The sequence below is a fragment of the Artemia sp. Qi Xiang Cuo genome, chromosome 14 (assembly GCF_049724085.1).
Source record: "Artemia sp. Qi Xiang Cuo chromosome 14, ASM4972408v1, whole genome shotgun sequence".
In the NCBI taxonomy this organism is placed as follows: domain Eukaryota; kingdom Metazoa; phylum Arthropoda; class Branchiopoda; order Anostraca; family Artemiidae; genus Artemia; species Artemia sp. Qi Xiang Cuo.
The window spans coordinates 3,037,416-3,058,234 of record NC_142807.1 but is presented as its reverse complement, the minus strand read 5'-3'; the positions used below and the strand labels follow the sequence as shown (position 1 = coordinate 3,058,234).

The following is a 20,819-nucleotide window of genomic DNA, read 5'->3' as shown; positions in this document are numbered from 1 at the left end:
GGGTTAGGTGACTTTTTTTGTTTGCTCAAGTAAATGTAGTCTTAGCTTTTGATAGATTCCGATTTATGCACTAATTGTAAGAGGAGAGTGACACATATCACTATAGACATTCGCTTTTGCTTTCTATGTTAAAACGCCAGTGCTGGAAGTTTTGTTTAATATGTGAGTTTGTTTCTTACTTATTCATTTATTTATATATTTTTTTCCCTCTTCCTGTGTTTATTTGTTGTATTTTTTATGTGTGTTATTTAAAAAAAAATTTTTTGGTGTTTTTTGGTGTTTTTTTTTATTGAGAAAGGCTCCCGGACGTGGGGCCAAATATTAGGAACATTTTTCAATTAGAGTGTTTATGTGTTTTTATTTATTTCACTGCTTTATTAAATAGTTAAAACCCATTTTTTTCTTGCTTAATTTTTAGCTAAAAAATTAGTATACACCAGCTGTAATGTAAATAGCCCATATAAGTCTGGGAATCAGGAAATGAGTTGCATAAAAAAGCATCGGTGTTAAAGAGGAAATTGCTGTTGACCAGTGTTATCAAGGTGAAATAATTGTAGATTTTAAATATGATAAAAGTCATACAAGACATTTAATATTTACTATAATTTAAATTTAGTTTTTTTGCAACTTTTATGCAATTGCTGTTTTCCTATTTTAGCTTTCTACAAGATGGAAGTCATCAACACCATCTCTCAAAGAAGTTTTAGTGAATGTTCCACCAACACGAGTGACAATGCTTGATAATGGCATTCGAGTTGCCACTGAGGATAGTGGTGCAGCTACTGCCACAGTTGGCTTATGGATTGACACTGGGTCACGATATGAAACACCTGAAACGAATGGTGTAGCACATTTTCTTGAACACATGGCTTTCAAGGTGTGTATTTTTTTTTACATCTATGCCCCTTGGGTCGTCACCCAAACATAGGAGGAGCGTTGGATTACCTCTTAAAATAAATTACTGTATTTGTGCCCAACTTTAAATATGTCTATTATTTTGTATATCCTGTATTTATAAGAAAATAGTTACTACTTTATTTAGATGCATAATTATTTTACAAATAAATGGTGGTCGGGAACTTTAAAAAATGCCAGAAAGATGTTAGTTAGTTGACTCTCATATAAAATTGCATTTCCATAAAAATATATTATCAACATGTATATAAAAAAATACCATATTTAGGCTTAAAACAATCCTTTCAAATATGTCGCCCCATCAAAAACGCTGGATTGGGCCTCTCCCCTCCTAAATAAAAATACAGTAAAAATGTGGATAATAAGACATAAAATGAAGCACAGAAAAATTCTGACAACCTGCATGAATACAGCTTGCAAAATGGATCCAGTAAAGTGAGGCTAAATACAGATAGGAGGCTCCCACTATATCATTTTCAGCATATGGTTGGGAAATTTTTTATATTTTTCATTGAATTAAAGTTCTAATTAACCAATTTTTGGCTAAAATTTGTTGATAAAAAAATCTAAAGCAAAATTAGCCTACCATAACAAACCCAAAGAAGTAAATGAAGCAACAGGTCTATGAACATTAGAAAAAAAAGACGAAAGTAGACAGTCAAACAAATATCTTGTCCTATATAACAAAGAGAAAGAATTTTAAAAATAACATTGAAACAAAAAGGATTGAATTGAAATCAAAAGAGAATAAAAAAGAAATAAAACCAATACATACAATAACTAGTTCATGTAAAAACCACAGAAGTAGAATGTAAATAATGAGTGAGCCTCTCCTCTCAACAACAAAGAAGTAACTGAAAAAAGGTAATAAAAACAATTGAAGAAGAACCTACCATTCTGTTGAGAAACAGACTTTTATTGACAGCCAATGCAGTTATTTCTTTTGGTTTTATTTAATTTAAATAAAACCAATATTTAATATTAAATATTAATATTTAATGTGGTTTAAATAAAACCATATTTAATTTTTATTTAATTTAATTTCTTTAATTTAATCATTTGGTGGTTTGCATGACTGGGTTACAATTTTAACAGTAAGTTAATTTAAGTAGAAGAAAAGTATAATTTTTCATAAATTTGAATTAATATTCAAATTATCTGTATGTCTTTTTGTTGCTAAATCTGCAAAGATGTGTTTTCTATTTCTGTGGCTTCCCTAGCCCGTTTTTTCAAATTTGTATTGTTAGAAATAGCTTTCATTTCCTCCAATTCTATAAAACGGTCAGTGTGAAAGAAAAAAAAACTGTCAAAGCCTAAAAAAATTTTGTTAGAGGTTGTCTAAATCAAGATTTTTTCTCTGGAATTGCAGTGCTCAATAAATTGTTCCAAAAATTACTGGTAAATTTCACCAATGTAGAACTTACCACAAGAGCTAAGAATGCTGTACACTCCACTCCCTAGATTGCCACAAGCTTTGTCTTTCCCAGAATTTAAAAAGTTACTCACAGGTATGACCAATTTGAAACAGGTTTCAGTAATTTAAATTTTTTCAGCAAAACCTGGTACATAGGATACAGAGATATTGCTATTTGAAATTTCAGATTCTGGAAATTGAGGCTCTTCATTTTTTCATGCTTGCTTTGTCTACTTTATAATTTCATCTATGAATTTAATTGGATAGGAATTGTAGAATTAAATATCTTTCAAATAGCCAGTTCATAATCAAGATACTCTGGAGAGCAAATTCTAATAATTTGTTCAAAATTTTATATATCTTGGACATATTTCGCTTTTGAAAAAGAGAGCAACTCATAATTTGGCTAGAAATTATGTAAAAGTACGTAAAAAGAAAGTAAACCATATCTGAATCAGAAACAATTGTTTTGTTAACAATTATTCTAAAGACATTTATTTCATATTTAATGACATGGCAATTATTTCCTTAAAAAGAAGATTGTCAAGAGTGATATATTCTTGATTTCTACCTTTTAGACTTAATAGACATCAGTTAACTGGATTCCTTAATAGAAGGCTATATTTTTCGGGGGAAATGAAAAACATAATTTCTGAAACCACATTGGCCTGCCATAATATAAGGAAGAAACCATCAAAAATGTGTTTTTTTTTTATGCCAAACGAAAATACTGAAAAAAAAAAGACAAAAGAATATTCTGAAAGTACAACTGCCTTTCTTTTTCAGCGCGAATAAAAAATGTTTAGGAGAAATGCCAAAAAGGGGAAAGAAAAAACAAAACTAGCGCGGGAAGTTAATGTGAAAAAAACAAAGCAATAAAAACCAAAATTAAGAGTTGAATAAAATTCAATAAAAGTCAAAACTAGAAGAACTAAAAATCAAATAACTAACAACAAAAAGAGCACGATTCGCACAAAGTCCAAAAACTCTTGAACTGCCATTTAGTGGTACCTTCGAAATATCCGTTTTTCTTCAGTATTTTCGTTTGGCCTTAAAATACCCCATTTTTGATCGTTTCTTCTTTATAGAAATGAAAAAATTATAAAGAAATGAAAAATGATTCATAAAATAGTACTAACCAGAAGTGTACATGGCATATGGTGTAGATGAAGAAGGGTCCAGACCTGTAAATTGTTTCTAATTTTTCCTGGGGTAGGAATGGAGTAAAAGGCAAAAGAAGTCCATTTTAATAAAACTGTGGATTATGGGGAGAGGGGGGCTATTGCTTATAAATCATCCTAAAGTTTATTTGGTAAAAAAGAATTGATAGTTTTCTTAGCTAATTCAGTTTTAATGACATTGAGTTACTTTATTGAGTTTTATTTTTCTTTAATGGATTAATCCATCTATGCTGTTTTTGGCTATAAATCTATCTTGGCGACTTGTTTGTTTATTTGCCAAAAATAATGGACTACAAATTATAAAATATTGCTTTATTGATAGTAGTCAATTGGCCGCTGGGCTGGTTGCTGCTTCCGAATTTCTGAAATATTATTTGTATCTTTCATTCAGCCTAGTTTTATGGGTTTTTCTTTCAATAGACCTAGTCATGTATTTATGTAGTGGAATAACAAGGGATAAAACCTGAACCAAAAGTTAAAGTTTCTTGAGATCAGCTTTTTATGCTAGAAGGACAGTATTAACCTTCTGAATGTCCAATTGCTAATATTACTGTTGTAATTTTCTAGGGAACAAATAAAAGAACCCAAACTGGTTTAGAATTGGAAATTGAGAATATGGGAGCACATTTAAATGCTTACACTTCAAGAGAGCAAACTGTTTTTTATGCTAAATGTTTGTCAGGAGACGTCCCAAAGGCTCTTGAAATTTTGTCTGATATCACTCAAAACTCAAAATTAGGAGAAGCTGAAATCGAACGTGAACGAGGGGTCATCTTACGAGAAATGCAAGAAGTTGAAACCAACCTTCAAGAAGTTGTTTTTGATCATTTGCATGCTGTAGCTTTTCAAGGAACCCCCCTAGGATGGACTATTCTTGGACCAACTAAGAATATTCAGTAAGATTTTTAGAATTTTATTTTCCCTTTTTAATAAAAGTGGCTTTCATTTGCTTCTTTTTATGCTGCAATGAATGGTGTTGGGTCCTACTGTAACCCCTTTTTTTATTTGGACACCTTTTTTGGAGGTTCAGATGGATCATTGCCGCCTTCTAACTCGAACATTGTCTTGAAAAAATTATGTTCTGCTATTAAAAAAAAAATTAACAAGCAGCAGCCTTGAACCCCCTTCTAAAAACCAAAATGTCATGTCTGATCTTAAACCCTTATTAATGTTTGTTGGCATTCCCTTGGAAAAAAAAATATTTGGAACAATCTCTTGGAACACGCATTTTATATCTACAAAGGAGATAGGAGTCTTGGGGTCATATTCTTTTTATCAAGATCAATACTTTTGATCTATGGAATTGCATTTTCTCTCTGATTCAAAACATAAGCAGATTGGAACATGGATAATAACTAGATTTGTACAAGATTAGTTTGTGGCGTTATCTAGTTTCAAGTCCCCAGTTTTTGTTTTTAGTAGTCTCAATTGGTGAACCTAGTACAAAAATAGTGTGAAATCAACCAATAGGTATAGTAAAGTTCATGCCCTTATATGCTATAATGTAGCTATACCCAAACCCACCATTTCTAGGATACTAGATCGTTCACAGAAGATGATAAGGGGGTCAATCCTTCTCCCTTGATGTCGGCACAAAGGAACACATTAATTTTAAAAAATGCAAAACAAGCAAGCATGTCTTTTCAGGTTTTGAAAATCCCCCATCCCTCAATAAAACTTAGTCGTTAGTGACACCCGAGCTCACGATCTCCAATGATAGATCCTACACATTAGGTGGCACCCAAATCCATTTGACAATTATCTTGCTACTAAGGTTCTGAGAACTGGACACAGGCTGGATTAAACTAATCAGTTCAGTTTGGTTATTGGTCAGCTTTGGTTATAGTATATCACATTTACTATCTGTATATTCAACTTTCTTGTAAGGATCGTATTCAAATAACGTGATTTGTAATTTTTTTTTCCTTTTCGCTATCGTTGGACAAAACTTTTAATCGGCTTGGGCAGCTTAAAATATTCAAATTCAATTTCCAAATTCAATTTCCAAATTCAATAGAGGTTTAATTGAAAGCATTTGTGATAACACACTTACCTTAATTCCTTGTGCATTGGTGCACGTTTTGTTCTCAAAATGATAACTAACTCTAAGTCGATCCAGCCTCCTCTGTTTTCCAGCCTTCGCTTCGAGGAATCATTTAATAATAATAAGTTTAACACAACGCCTCTTCCTCAAGTCACTTCTAATCCAAATGTTAGAATAAATAAATCTTTTTAGTTAGAACTTCACAATTATTCCACTTGTTTAAATCTTATTTAACATATACTAGAACCATATACTGTAACATATACATAAATAACTGTAACATATACTAGAACCTGTCAACGGCAGTTCCCTGTCATAGTTTTACTAACAGTTTTTTTTTTTAGAGAAAATGTTGTTTTGAATATACTGTAATATAATACCGAAATCTGGGAAGATTGATTGCAGTGAAGGAAACTCAATTTTAGTATCATTTTTCTTTTAGATAAAAGAAACGTTCTCATGGTTTATTTTTAGTATTTAAATATACCCATTGCTTTGTCTTACATCAAGCCTCTGATGATAGTGAAAAACCCTTGCTTTGCTGTTTTGTTTTTAGTGTGAATTACTGTTTCGAAAACGGTAAAACGATACCGTTTCGAAAACCTGCAAAACGACTGATTTCTTTTTGTTAAGGTAAAACTTATCACATTACTTTGGGGACAAAATACTAACGAATTTAGAATACTGCTTAATTATGTCTGTCTATCTTCCTTTTCTTTAGTTCTTCGAAAATAGATGTTGAAGTTCATTTTCATAGAAGGCTATGACATATAAAAACTATAATAATAATAATAAGAACATGATATAAATACTCATATTGATTACTACGTATGTCGTAACTATAAACAGTTTGAATGGCCTCTACTCTAAGCCATACCTGTAAACACGAGTATGGGTTTCAGACCATCAGGTTTAAAATGACAGCCTAGTTAAACTTCGGTTTTTATGAAAAATATAGTCAGAATACGGATATGTCTGTGGGCTGGAGTCTCTTATCCCTCCTTCATCTATTGCTTTCATGCCTGACTAAAATTAAAGTTTTCATGTTTATATCCTGTAAAGCTCAGCTTAGGATAGCAATGGGAGGTTGTTAATTTAAACCTCCCGTTAATATTCAAATTGTTAGTTTAAACTTGTAGTATCACTTATGGAAGAAATCCAATGGTTTGGCTTATTTTAATTTTCAAAAAGCGGATTGTAGGATGGTGATATTCCATGAATGTATTATGTGAAATGTTGGCTGAAAAATCACAATATATAATAATAATATATATTGAAAACCCGTCGTATACAATAAATGTACAATGACAGAGTATACAAAAATGCGAAAAGAGGAAACAAAACGATAATATACTAAAGAAAAAAAAATAATAACAACAAAAGCAACAACTACTTAAATAGTATACAAAATATTACGAAAACTGGAAACAGAAATATAACATACTCAAAGATTACATCAGAAACAACAACTTCTTCGAAAATAGCAACAAAGAAAACAACTTTTGAAAGGAGAAAAAAAAATAAAAAAAAAATAAAAAAGGAAACAAGAGGGGAAATTAAACAAGTAAACTTTCCCACTTATGCTTTGGAATTGCTGGTTTTGTTTTTTACCGGCTAATAAGTGTTTCAACAGCTAGGTTTGGGTCCGCTAGGTTGTAGCGGCAATTCAGAAAACTATTTTTTGTCCAAGGTGGCAATTTTAGTAGGTACTTTGCAAAACGGAAAAATAAAGAGCGGATTTTAGACTTTTCACGGTTTGCCAATAAATTCCAGAAAGGGGTCACATATAATATATGTGGCAGAGCGGTAGCGTTGTAAATACTTGCCAGTAGTGGACGGTTAAATCTCAGAGTGGATTTAACGATCAAAGCATAGGAGCTGGATATTCGCCGTTCAAGATGTGAAATCAGGAGGGAACGGGTATGCTGTAATGAGGAACCTATTGGCAGCCCCAGATATACTATTTTATCAACTGGTTTTACTATGCAAACGACAAAAAGTCTTAGTCAAGACAACTTCAGAACTAGCATTATCAAATTTCTCAGTTTTCTGTTTTTCCAGGTCAATTAGTCGAAATGACTTAGTTAACTACATTAAAACCCACTACAAAGGAGCTCGAATGGTCCTGGCTGGTGCTGGAGGTGTTAAACATGAAGACCTGGTGAAATTGGCTGAAGAACACCTTGGAAAAATCGAAAATAAGTACGAGGGATCAGTTCCACAGGTGACGGCTTGTCGTTATACTGGTTCTGAAATCCGAGTTCGAGATGACGATATGCCATATGCCCATATTGCTATTGCTGTTGAGGGTAAGATTTTCGATTTCTGGTTCTAGTGTTGGGCAGATTGTGTACACCGTGTTTCTAATATAGTTGCCGGAAATTATTTTAACAGGGCTGTTCAAATTTTTTTTTTAATTTGAAGATGTCAAATATGAAAAATGAAGGATAATGAATGGCCAAAAACCGTGCAATTTATTCATCCGTCTGCGACCACACGGAAAGCAGGTCGTCCCTGATTGGAATGAGAAGAGGTCATAAGAAAGAATTTAAAGGAATTTGGAGCTTCATGGGACGGGGTAAAGAGGGAATCTTCGAACAGATTGGGAGATTGCTTTGGAGAAGGAGCGTACGCAGTTGTGTCTGAGGCGGCAAGAGCTGTAATGAGTTGTTAGTAGTAGTAGCAGTGGGAAAAAGAAAAAAAACTAACGTTTTGAAGGTGCATCAAAAGTACCGTTTAATTGGGAATCAGTGCACTTTTGTTGGCATACATTTTGATTGGAAAAAGTACAGAATCGCGAATGTTGTTTAGCTATACTCAGTTTGGGTATCAGAAGATTGTTCTCTAAGAACGAAAGAACTCGAATTCCAAAACTCAAGTCAGTCTGTGGTAGATTTTTCTAATCGGGTATCAGAAAACTATTTTCTGAAGACGTAAGTACTAATTGTTGCTAGAACTAAACCCCCTCTTGTGGCAAAGATTTTTGGGATTTCTACCAATGTTGATTAGTTGAGTTTTTGATTGTTTTTGTTGAGTTTTTGTTTATATGAGTTTTCATTGTTGATTGATGCTAGGACTAAACCTCACTTGTGGTAAAGATTTTGGGATCTATACCATTGTTGATTAGTTCAGTTTTTGATTGTTTTTGTTGAGTTTTTGTTTAGTGAGTTTTCATTGTTGATTGATGCTAGAACTAAACCTCACTTGTGGTAAAGATTTTTGGGATTTCTACCATTGTTGATTAGTTGAGGTTTTGATTGTTTTTGTTGGGTTTTTGTTTAGTTGAGTTTTCATTGTTGATTGATGCTAGAACTAAACCCCACTTGAGTAAAGATTTTTGGGATTTCTACCATTGTTAATTAGTTGAGGTTTTGATTGTTTTTGTTGAGTTTTTGATTAGTTAGTTTTCATTGTTGATTGATACTGTAACTAAACCCCACTTATGGTAAAGATTTTTGGGATTTCTACCATTATTGATCAGTTGAGTTTTTGATTGTTTTCTTTTCTTGTATATTTGTTCATTGTATAGTTTCAAAGATTCGATTTAGCAGGGCAAAATAGGTCGGTTGGGAGGGCAGTAAGATGAACTGTATGGGTCTTTGGTATGATCCCAGGTTTCATCAACCTCTTACAAATATGCATTGAATAATAGTTTGTTGTATGACGATACGGAGAGCTGCGTGCAAGTCAATGGAAGACGCAGTCTCACATTCTTGGTGAAGACTGGCGTCTGGTAAGGTTGCGCCGCCGCTTCCGAGCTGTTCAACTGCGTCATAGACCATGTTATGACCAGCACAACGAATCGCCTTCAGTTTGGTCTTCAGTTCGGAGATCGGCTACTCTCTGATGCTGACTTCGCCGACGACATGGCGCTAGTTGCGGACACCGTCGAAAAGGTCACCAAAGCTCTCCAGGTGCTCTCAGAAGAAGCCTCAAAAGTTTGACGGAAGATCAACTGGCAAAAAATCAAAGTTATGCTCGTTGAGCCCCCCACGTTCCATTCTACCGTAAAGGAAGTCAACATCGGAACCAACCGAGTAGATGTGGTTGAAGACTTCACTTACCTGGGATCTAATCTGTCGAGGGATGGCTTGATCACAAAAGAGCTTACATCTTGAATAGGCAGTGTCGGCACTTGTTGGGAGGCTGAGCAGCATCTGGCGAAAGCCAAACATAAGCCGCTTTACCAAAATGTGAATTTGCAATGCTTCAGTTAGTACAGTGCTGCTGTATGGAGCGGAGACGTGGCCAGCTGCATAATCTATCCTCGGCACCGTCGATGTCACACAGACGAAACATCTCCGAGGAATTGAGGGACTTCACTGGACTGTCTTCTTTAGCAACCAGACCCTCCTGTCACGTACGGCACAAACTTCTTTCTCGACGCAGCTCGCCCAGCGTACTGTTCGGTGGTACGGTCACCTCCTTTGCATATCACGCGACTCCCCAGTTTCGGTCGCATTTGACTTCGACCCCACAATACACGGATGGAAGTGACCCAGAGGAGGCCCCCCCACTAGTAGAACAGCTAAGGCTGCTAAATACCTCGCGCAGGCCAACATCTTTATAGCAGAAGCTATGAATCGGACAATCGTTCGGTGAACCTAGAGGTGCCAGGTCTATCCGTTCTCTATGTCAAAACCTCGGCAGGAGCCTTAAGTCAAGTCAAGTCAAGATAATTTTTGCATCAGTTAGAAATACAGTATATTTAAAAAAGACGGGAAAAGTATATGTCTATATCTAGAATTTCTCGAATATATGTAGTATTTCTAGCAAAAATTGTAAATGTCACCTGTGCTTTTTCCAAAGATGCAGAAAAGTATCGATTATTAGAAAATTACTTCGTGAAGACAAAACTACTGATGGGCTAACTGATGCCCATGGGCTAACTAAAGCCCATCTGTGGTATTTAATTGCAGGAACTTTTGCAGCCACTGATTGGTTGATTGCTTTGCTTGTCAGATTTTTTTTTTACTAAGTTTACTTTCAAACGTACAGTTAAGCAAGTTAAAATAGCCTGATATAAGAGCAGTACAATAAACTGCATGGGTCTTAGGTTAGACCTTGATTTCGTTGAACTTTCTACAAACTTGTTCTAATCTGTTTTTTCATTAAGGTTTTTTTCTCTCTAGAGATACAGCATTTCTAGAAAACCGATCGAGTAGTGTATATAAGAAAGACTATAAGAAACATGTAAGAATGGAAAAATAGGAAAATTCTGATGTAATCTTGTAACTCTCGTTCCAGGTGGTATCTTTACTCATATTTTCCAAAATATGTTGAGAAGAAATAACTATTTTCTTAAAATTCCCGAAGAAAAAAAGCGCCAAATTTTTTTAAAATTAAACATTACGCATAATAAGTTTTTCTTGGGATCAATTATTTGTCTGGGCTCTTTAATTTCTTTTGATAAACTTGTGTTAACGGTTTTTTACACGTTTTCTACTTTTATTATTTCTATTATTATTTTTCCTCCGATAGGTGCCGGCTGGACAAATCCTGATAACATACCTTTGATGGTGGCCAACACAATTATTGGAGCATGGGACAGATCTATGGGAGCAGGAAACAACATGGCCTCTAAATTGGCAGAGTATTCGGCCAAAATCGGCCTCTGTCATTCATTCCAGTCCTTCAACACATGCTACAAGGATACAGGACTCTGGGGGATTTACTTTGTTTGTGATAAGCTGAAATGTGAGGTATGTCTGCTCATTTTGTGTTTAAAAATCTGTTGTTGCAGCAACAACGTCTCTAAATTTGCAGAGTATTCTGCAAAAGTTTGTCTCTATTCATTCATTTTAGTTCCTGAACGCCAGCTTAACACACGTCACAACATGACCTCAAAATTGGACGTGTCTCCACTAAAGTTGGCCGCTGTCATTTTTTACAGTCCTTCAAAGCGTGTTCTACAGATGCACCAATATGCCCTCTAAATTTATAGCCTCCACAAAAAGCTGACTTCTGTTATTTATTCCAGTCCTGCTACGTATTTTAAACACATTTAACTTCCCCTGAATTATTCAATTAATTCAATTATTCTTCCAGTCCTTCCAGGCTTCAATTATTTTTTCCAGTCCTTCATCATATGTGACAGCTCGAGAAAAACACTATTTCAAACAATAGGCTATACGAAAAATGTGATTCAATACTGCTCTCTAGGGCTATAATGAAAGAAAAGTTGAGGTGGCTAGGGCACGTTTTGCGGATGAAGGATCGTAGATTGCCGGAGATTCTTCTTTTTGGCCAACCGTGTAGGGTTAAAGGGAAAGTGAGTGGTCGTTGCCTAAGGTGGTAAAACCCCATAATGACATATTTGGAGGTAACAGATCATTTGTTGGCTAGCGCAAAAAAGGTGGTTTTGAATAGATTGGGGTGGAGGAGGAGCGTGCGTAGCTGTGTTGGCCTCAGGTGGCTTGGTCCTGCGGTGAGTTGTTAGTAGCAGTAGTAGCAGCTTGATAGGTTTGAAGTGGGTCTTGAATTCTTCATTTTCTCGCGTTAAATGCTACGCATTCCGGCAGAAAAATTACAATAACAATTTGCATGCCAGGGGACTAAACACACATCTCGTTTAACACGCTCGTTTAGTAAGATTTTTCATGATAAGATAATTGTTGGTTTTGCCGTATGAAAAAAAACCAGCTAGATACGTCAAGACTTCGAAAAAAAGTGTTTATGGTCTTAATTTTGGATAAAAAAAAACTTTGTTCATATGAATGCCGTCACAACCGCCCAGACGTCCAATACCGAAATTAAAGCTGTTTTGTAAAAAAGATTAAAAATTGTCCTTTTCGCCAAGCGAAGCTCAGTCCCCTGGATTTCAAATTAAAGCCCAATTCTGAAACGTCATTGATGAGAATATTCCATCCAGAAACCCAGAATCCAGGATGTGTTCCAAATCCAGAAAAACTCAGGTTTGCTGACAGGTTGTATCAAACAAATTTTTCTTAATAACATGTCCTTTAAAGTGGAAACCTAAAATTGCTTCCAAAATAGATTCCGTTGTAAAAATAGAATCCTGTTCAAATATAGGATACAAAATAAATTCCCTTCTTAAAACATAAACTCTTCCAAAATAGAATCCTATCGAAAATCGTGACTTTCAACGCTAAGACAAAACTTTAGTGCGCCTTAAGACTAAGGTTGCGATTCAGGTGTAAAATATCATCATTGAGAAATGATTAGTTTCTAATTTTCCCCCCAAGCTCGGTTTGTTGAGAGTTTTCTCATCTAACAGCTAAGCTCTTCTTACAGCTAAAATTCTCTGTTAAAAAAAAAAAAATCTCAGTTGCAGTTACCTATACTCATTTAATACTTTTGATTTGATTCACTAGGCCAGCCAAAATCAAAACACATTGTCTGAATAAGTCCACATTAATAATGGAAAGAAAGAGGAATAGGGTTTGACCATGATTTGCAGATGAAGGATAATAGGCGCTCAAACTCTCTGCTTTTTGGTAACTCAACTTGGATGTAGCGACAGTAGGACGCCCTTCAAAGATGCGTTAAGATGCTATAGGAAAAGATATAGCGTAAGGGGTTATTTAGTGAAAGGGAGCATAGTGAATAATTGAAAATACGGTGCTGGACGGTGCTGGAGCCTATCCAGCTGTGTTAGCCTTGGGTGCTCTTTGTTTCTCGTGGCCTCTATGGCTTTTTAACTCTGCTATTGTTAGAGAGCTCCTGAATAGTTTTATATTTAACTATTGTTTCTCTATTTGGTACTTGTTAATTAAACAAGACACACCCAAGAAGTGAAGTTAGGTTAATCCTAATGAAATATAACCCTCATATAACCTTTACTTTATATAATAATGTAATTTTGGCTATATATTTGCACATTAGGAGGGGTGGGGTAAATTATTTTGACAGTGCCCTTAATGTACCCATAGCCCCCCCCCCCCCTTAATGTGCAAATATATAGCCCACATTATACAAGTCCAATGCATTCTATCACCCGTCACTTGTCTTTTTGGCTATGAAAATTGCTTTCCGGGAACTAACCTAAGTGGAATTTTTGAATATTTTTCGTTTAATTAACAAGTACCCTCTAATCCTTCTATTTACTGAAGTTTATGCTATGTCTGAATAATATACTGCAAAACGATTTGGATCATTCTCTTCAAGAATGCCCGGTACTTTATCTACAGCTTTCTGAAAGTAGAAACTAAACGACAATAACTCGAGTATAGATTAATATATACTCGAGTATATTATAATATATAATAATAAATACTATAATAATATTGATAAATACTTGGAAAGAAGAAAAAGCTTATGCGATTAAGTTATTTTGTCGCTAGATTAGCTATTTTTGCTTTGTATTTTGTCTTCGTAATTTGTTGGTGATTTCCCTGTTTTGTATATAGTTGTTTGTGTGTATGGCCCCAAGGCCTTTGGAATGGACTGATCTATATATATTGCTGTGCTAAGATGCATCTCAAGAGACCTAACCTTTAGTAATGAATGATTTTTGTGAATTCGTACATCTTATCCAACTATTGATACAAGTTCAGTCTATTACATCTTAAAGGTTCAAAAATCCTTGCTTACAATTTCAATTTCTTTCTTTTTTTTAAATGTGTCTTATTTTTAGCTAAAAATTTTCGAGCATTATTAGACGTGACATGGCCTCTCGTTGTTAACTTATCAGTATAACTGAGGTGACCCCCTCCAACTTTAACTGAAGGTTTTTTCCCTTGAAGGGTACTAAGGATTGTTGGTTAGAGCTCCTTAGACAATTACCCCCGTCGCTGTAGACTTTCTTTATATTTCAGCAACGAAGTTAATTTTTCATAACAAAGAGTAATAAATAATATTTAGAACTTTAGAATAGAATTTATATTTTGAACGATAATTTTATTTGATATTTGCGTACTTTTAAATAATAAAAAATTCCTCGCTATTGCAAACATTATGTCTTGTATATGTCTTCTTTTTTTTTCTGGTACCCCATTTTAGTTGCATTATTAAAAAAAAAAGTAGTACTTTTTTTTGTCAAACATGTGGTTCTAGAATAGTTCTATTTTTTATAGGACATGCTTTACAATTTACAAGGAGAATGGATGCGCCTCTGCACTTCCGTAACCGACTTTGAAGTTGAGCGTGCTAAGAACCTTTTGAAAACCTCTATGCTCTTGCAGCTAGACGGTACCACTCCAATTTGTGAAGATATTGGGCGACAAATGCTCTGCTATGGAAGAAGAATCCCAGTCCATGAGCTAGAAGCTAGGATCTCCGTAAGTATCTCTATATTGTCTGTTTTCCATTATAGAATCTTAGATGTTATAGATGTTGCGGCTGCCATCTGTGTCTTCAGGATCTCTTATAATTAGAAGAAGAAGGAAGTTTTCGTGCAGAAAAACAAGGGGGGGGGGGTAATTCCTTTATTATTTTAATTATTAAAATACTTGTTGTTTTCAAGAATTTTACAGGAATAGTTTTTTTTAATTTTTTAAAATAAGAAAATCTTATAGAAGTGCTTCGCGTAGCTGAATAATGTCGCATAATTAACTTAGTTTTGAAGCTTAATCTATCTTTAAGATGTTAAGGATACTGCTTTTGCTGATACAAATGCGCAAAGTCTGTTGATAAGATTGTGCAAAAATCTAGTGAAGCGTTGAGAAGGCTGGAAGTTTTTATGGACTTTATTTTACTCTGCATCAACGTGAATAAGACTTCTCATGACCTTGTGCAGAGTAGAAACACCTATTGATGCTAGTGGTCTGGTTATGCCTGCTCATCAGGTGATTTGCCTGTGATTCTTAGGGTTTTCATTGGTTCTAATCTGTCATGAAGGCATCATAGCGATGCTATTCCTTCCATAATCGCCTGAAGGAGCTGGGATGATACGAAGACTGCAGTAATTTTTGGCCAAAGCAAATTTTACAAATGATATACTATTAAATTATTCACTCATATGTCACTCACGGCTTTTTCATCTGGAAAAGCAATTTTTAGGTTAATTTCAAGAGAGTATAAATTCTGCCAAACAAAGCAGTAAGAATAAAATATTTATTTCAAAAAATTTCTGTCAAAGGCCCCGAAGGGCAGAAAACGGATTTTGTGGTCAATAAATGAAAACAAAAAAAAAAAAAAAACAGGACAAACAAAAAAGTTTTTTTTTCGTTTTTATGATTTTAATTTTAGCGTTCTTTTGCCGATTTATTTTCGTCGCCGTTGCATGAAAACTAAAAAACTGGCAAAAGAATGTCAAATTTAAAATTATCCAATCCGATCACTGGTCAATCCGATCACAGCTAAAATTATCCAATCCGATCACAGTTAAAATTATCTAATCCGATCACAGTTAAAATTATCCAATCCGATCACTAGTCAATCCGATCACAGTTAAAATTACCCAATCCGATCAAAAATCCTATCACTAGTCATTAAACTGAGAAAAGCATAAAATAAATATAAATATAAAAGTTAAAAGGGACATAAAAAAAAGAAGAAAGAGTACAAAGACAAAACATGAGCAGCGCCTTTACCAATTGATAAGAAGAGTAAAACTAGTAGGAAGTTTTATTTTTTCCGTAATGTTGGAGACAAAGTTTTTTTTTCATATCTGGATGTACAGATGTGAACGACAGACAAGGAAGTACAGCATTTGAAAAAAAGTGATGGTTACGTATGCTTGTTTTCAATCTTTGAGTTTGCTCAACGTTGGTGAACTTCATGATTATCAAGCGTCGGTTTTCATTTTTTCAGCGTACAAGTCATCTACCTCCAATTTTTTTTTACCTTGCTAATGGTGACATCCATGGTTGAGTGATAATCTGGTGGTTGAGAATAGGAGCAGTACAGGGTCTAGATTTGGGTTGTAGTTTTTAGAAGCTTCTGTGAGGAATTCGTTACCGATGAGCATTAGGGCGACTGAACATTTTTAAATTTTAAGGGAAAAGTAAAAGAGCATTTATTAAATGTTAGAAAATTTGATTTTTTTTTTTTTTTTTTGTTGGAAGGGGGGAAGAGGGCTATTCTGAATGCTGATTTTATGGTTGGATGTGATATATGAAACAAAGAAGAGAAAATATAATAAATGAAAAACAAAATAAAAAGGCAAAGAAAAACGAGGGTAGTGTCAGCCGGTGGAACAACCTGAAGAGAAAACAAGCAAATATTTCGACAAGTATCTTCTCCAAATCCTCAGTACCAAAAGAAGAAAGTCTCTCGTGTTCAAAAGGTTTTTTTTTTTTTTTTGTTTTTTTTTTTGTTTTTTTTTGTACTGAGGACGACTTAGCGGAGTTCCTTGTCGAAATATTTACTTATTTTCTCTTCAGGTTGTTCCACTGGCTGACACTACCCTCGTTTTTCTCTGCTTTTTTTTTTTTTTTTTTTTCATTTGTTATTTTTTATATTATTTGTTTCATAGGTCATGTATTGCCAGTGTCGTCTTAGAATGTATTTACGTCAAGCTTATAGATATGATAGGGGGTAGTAGGGAATTGGAATGATGAGGTGGGGGATAGGGGGGCTGTGGTATGGGTGTTTTAAGGAAAGGATATTGTTGAAAGAGTCTTGTTTGTTGTTTGACTGTTTTGTTCCTCTTTCTATTCTTTTTTTATGAATTATTATTGTATTACAGTTGAAAAAATTGGCTAATATTTTATGCTACTTAATTGCAGAAACGTCAGTTTTTCAAAAAAAAAAAAAATAATAAAGCGTTCATAAAAAGCCACAATTGTTTTTCCGTTTGTGAATAAAGAAACATAGCAATGATTCAGAGCATGAATCTCGTTTTTTTTTATATTTAGCGCTGAAGACGCTTTGTTTTATACTGGCGAAATATCCGTGTCGTTTTAATTTATCTTTTTCTTCTACTGGCCGTAGTTCCGTTTGTTTTTTTATTAATCTTGAGATATTTTTTATCTCTTTGTTTTTTTGTATTTTATTAATTAAAGTAATAACTTTTTTATGAGATAGTACATATTACACCATTGTCATGTAAGTCTGACCTTTACTAGTAACTTTATTCTCGACTTTACTCGTATTCTGCTTGCTTTTCTTGGGAAATGAGAAAAGACGGAACCTTGAAAACTTTTGCAAAATTGTGTACAGATGAAAACCTAAAACAAGCCATAATAAGAGGAGCAAATGAAAGAAGGGGCCTACCAGAAAATTAATAAAGTAAAAAATTACCCATCTTCGAGGGTTTTGTTATGATAATCCCCCATGAGATATTAATTTCAAGTGATACCAAAGAATGCTGAGAAAAGGAAATGCATTCGTAAGCCTTTGTTGGTTTCTGTTTTTTATGAATATAAAAAACTCCTTTAGCTAGAGTCAGAGAATATGGAACTCTATATTTTTTACTAAATACTTTTTGTTTGTTTGTTTCTTATTGGTTGATACCGTTGGACGTATTTCCTAGACGACACCTTGTTGGGCGAGTTTCACCTCAGATGAGGTGTTATGACCTGTGGTGTATCTAAAAACTGGGTCCTTAAGCAAGGATGAGCATACCCTGAAACAATAGCTAAGGCCAGTTCTCTATGTTTTATCCCTTCTTCAATGATCTAATCTTACCTTAAATCATCTCTTCATCTCTAGAGTGCAGCCATTTTCAGCCGGAAATAATCTTGGTTTATAATAATAATAAACTTTTTACTTTTTTTGTCTAACCAAATAATTACCTCTAACACATTATAGTAATATATCATACTTGGCATATTAGCTCACTGTGAATAGTATTTGTGTAGATGAATCCATTATAATAATAATCAAAGTTTATAATAGTGAATTTTAATTTAACTATTGTCTTTTTAGGCTGTCACAACTCAGCAAGTAAGAGATATATGCAACCAGTATATCTATGATAAATGTCCCGCTATTGCAGCTGTTGGCCCTGTGGAAAATCTGCCCGATTACAACAGAATCAGATCATCTATGTACTGGCTTCGATTCTAGACCCTAAAATTCACTTCAACAATTTATATTGTTTAGACCAGTACTAAGTTATAATACCTTATCGCTGGAATAAATAAAAATCCACGTTTTACTGCTATTTTTATTTCTCGGATATTTTACGATGGTTTATAAAGTGTCTCCTCCCCAACCAGATAGCTATGTGATTTGTATATTTGCTGAAAACTCCATTTAACCCTTTAGTGGGTGTTGGTAATGAATATGAGTCCTATAATAATTACAATTTTATGGCAGAAGTGGATTGTTTCGATTTGAGAAAAGAAAAACAAATCTATAAGCAGAATAATGTAAAACTGTTATTATAAAAGAAGAATTAAAAATGTGACTGATTTTTTTTATTCATAATGAAGTACCAAGGACGTTAAAATAAAATCATCCCCCCCTGGATTCATCTTGGTCTATTCATATGTGAAAACCGCGATTTCGTAATGTTTTTCTGCTGATCGTTTCAAAATTATGAAGTTTGTTGGGCATTACCACATTTTCGTCTGTGTTACCACGTTGAACCATGAAAATAAATAAAAATACTTCGCTTTTAGTCCCTAAAAACTCATGCATTAATAACTTATGGACTCCCAAAGACAACTACACCTTAAAGAGAAAGCTACACCCTCTTTAGCTATTTGGTGTCATATGTTTATAGCTTATCTTTTTGCTCATTTTTCGACCACGTTTCTGATTTTTAATTTGGCGCCCGCTGCGACCAAATACTGCATATAGAGGCATTTTTCATTAAAAATTAGGTTTCTGTCACTTCCTAATTTTTAAGATTCATATGGCTGTGTAAGTTTTCACTTACCCAGTTCAAATAATCAGATTTTGTTTACACTGTCCCTCTTTAAACCAAAAGTTTAGTTGAATGACGGTGTATCCATAAATGATTTTATAGCACCTGGCAAAGCCGAAAAATTATCCTCAGATCAGCTGGGGAGGGGAGAGTAGGATATTCTGATTGAGAAGAGCAAATTTTTTACAAAATAAATCCATAGTATATATACAGTAAAGATATACCAATAATAAAGAGTACAAAAGGACACAATGCTGGCAACCAGGACTGCAGAGAGATAGCAGAACTGCAGAGAGATACCAGAACTGCAAAGGTGGGCTGCACAATGTCTGTGTATGCAAAAAATTTTTTGGTACAAGAAAGTTTTATTCTGCCTGTAATTCAATCTTTTAGGAGGAATCTGAAAAATAAGTCAGACTTTTTCCACAGTCCAAAACTGTTCGTAATTTGTTTTTAATTTGCTCGTTTTGTCAGCATTGCATTTGATTTTTCAAAATACAACTGTTTAGAAAGGATTTGCTAATACAACCTTTTATAAGTTGCTCTCACGGTTTGAAACAGCAGCAACTCAAATAAAAGACCGTAAAAGCTATTGCGTAGAAGCTGTAAAAGTACGAAATAGAAATATCATGACCGTATCGAATTTGGCATAGATGTTTATATTGAAATTTATGTTTTAAATAATATATGGAAAACAAGGACAATAAATTGTGAGTGATGGAAAAAATTGTCATCAAAGATTTTCGGGTTTAGCTTAGTTTTTTATAGCCTTGGACAAATTAAATAAAAAGCAACAAAATCTTACATGTATTCCAAGTACTTAAACAGATCTACCGATTTTGATTTAGGAGGTGCATAAATATTTATCGACCTCTTTATATTTTTTAACCAGGATTCAAAATTCATTGTTGCAAGAAGTTACAGTTAACAGGGTTTGATTTTTGATGGTCTGCTGTTTCTCTCCGCTGTTTGGTTTTTCTTACCAGATTTTAGAAAGACATTTAGTTCATGCTAATTCTTTTTTGATTTTTATTTTATATATGTCAAGAGTAACACAGGTATAATAAAGAATAAAAGCTACTTTGTAAATTCTTAGATCTAGGCACGTAGGCAGGGTGGCTCCCTATTCCAACCAGGCCCAACCCTTCAAAATACATTAAAGGAGGGGGGAGGTTTGACTGAATCGTTTTGTTTCTAAAGTAAGTTGAGTTTTATTAACATAAATAGTTGCAATTAAGTTTCAGTTCTGGCGAACGGAGAGCAGAGCTCGATGTATTTAATTTAATAAACACATAACTAAACAGAAACACAAAGTAAAACGAATTTGTTCAGACAAGGCAAGGCGAATCAACAAAGCAAGCACTAAATGCCAAAAGAAAACAGTAGAAGCCATCCCAGCTTCAGAATAAATCAAACCAATATTAAGTCCTTACATCCCGACAAGGAATAACGTCCAAAATACATTTTGCATCCACGAAAAATCGGAATTATTTCAGGCAGATTGGATTGCGCTGCCTAAGTAAGGAACGATGTTGGTTAAATGTATTA

The 20,819-nt window shown here is 34.2% G+C and overlaps 1 protein-coding gene across 1 annotated transcript in view; it reads left to right on the top strand.

The window, feature by feature from the left end:
- Window positions 1-18,563, top strand: part of UQCR-C1 (Ubiquinol-cytochrome c reductase core protein 1) — a 39,514-nt gene extending 20,951 nt beyond the window's left edge. Inside the window, exons 2-7 of the mRNA XM_089100760.1 lie at window positions 659-877; window positions 4,078-4,406; window positions 7,616-7,863; window positions 11,036-11,256; window positions 14,590-14,793; window positions 18,326-18,563. Coding sequence (XP_088956886.1) covers window positions 659-877; window positions 4,078-4,406; window positions 7,616-7,863; window positions 11,036-11,256; window positions 14,590-14,793; window positions 18,326-18,466 — 1,362 coding nt within the window. The 3' untranslated portion in view covers window positions 18,467-18,563. The remainder of the gene's footprint in view (window positions 1-658; window positions 878-4,077; window positions 4,407-7,615; window positions 7,864-11,035; window positions 11,257-14,589; window positions 14,794-18,325) is intronic.
- The last annotated feature ends 2,256 nt before the right edge of the window (window positions 18,564-20,819 follow it).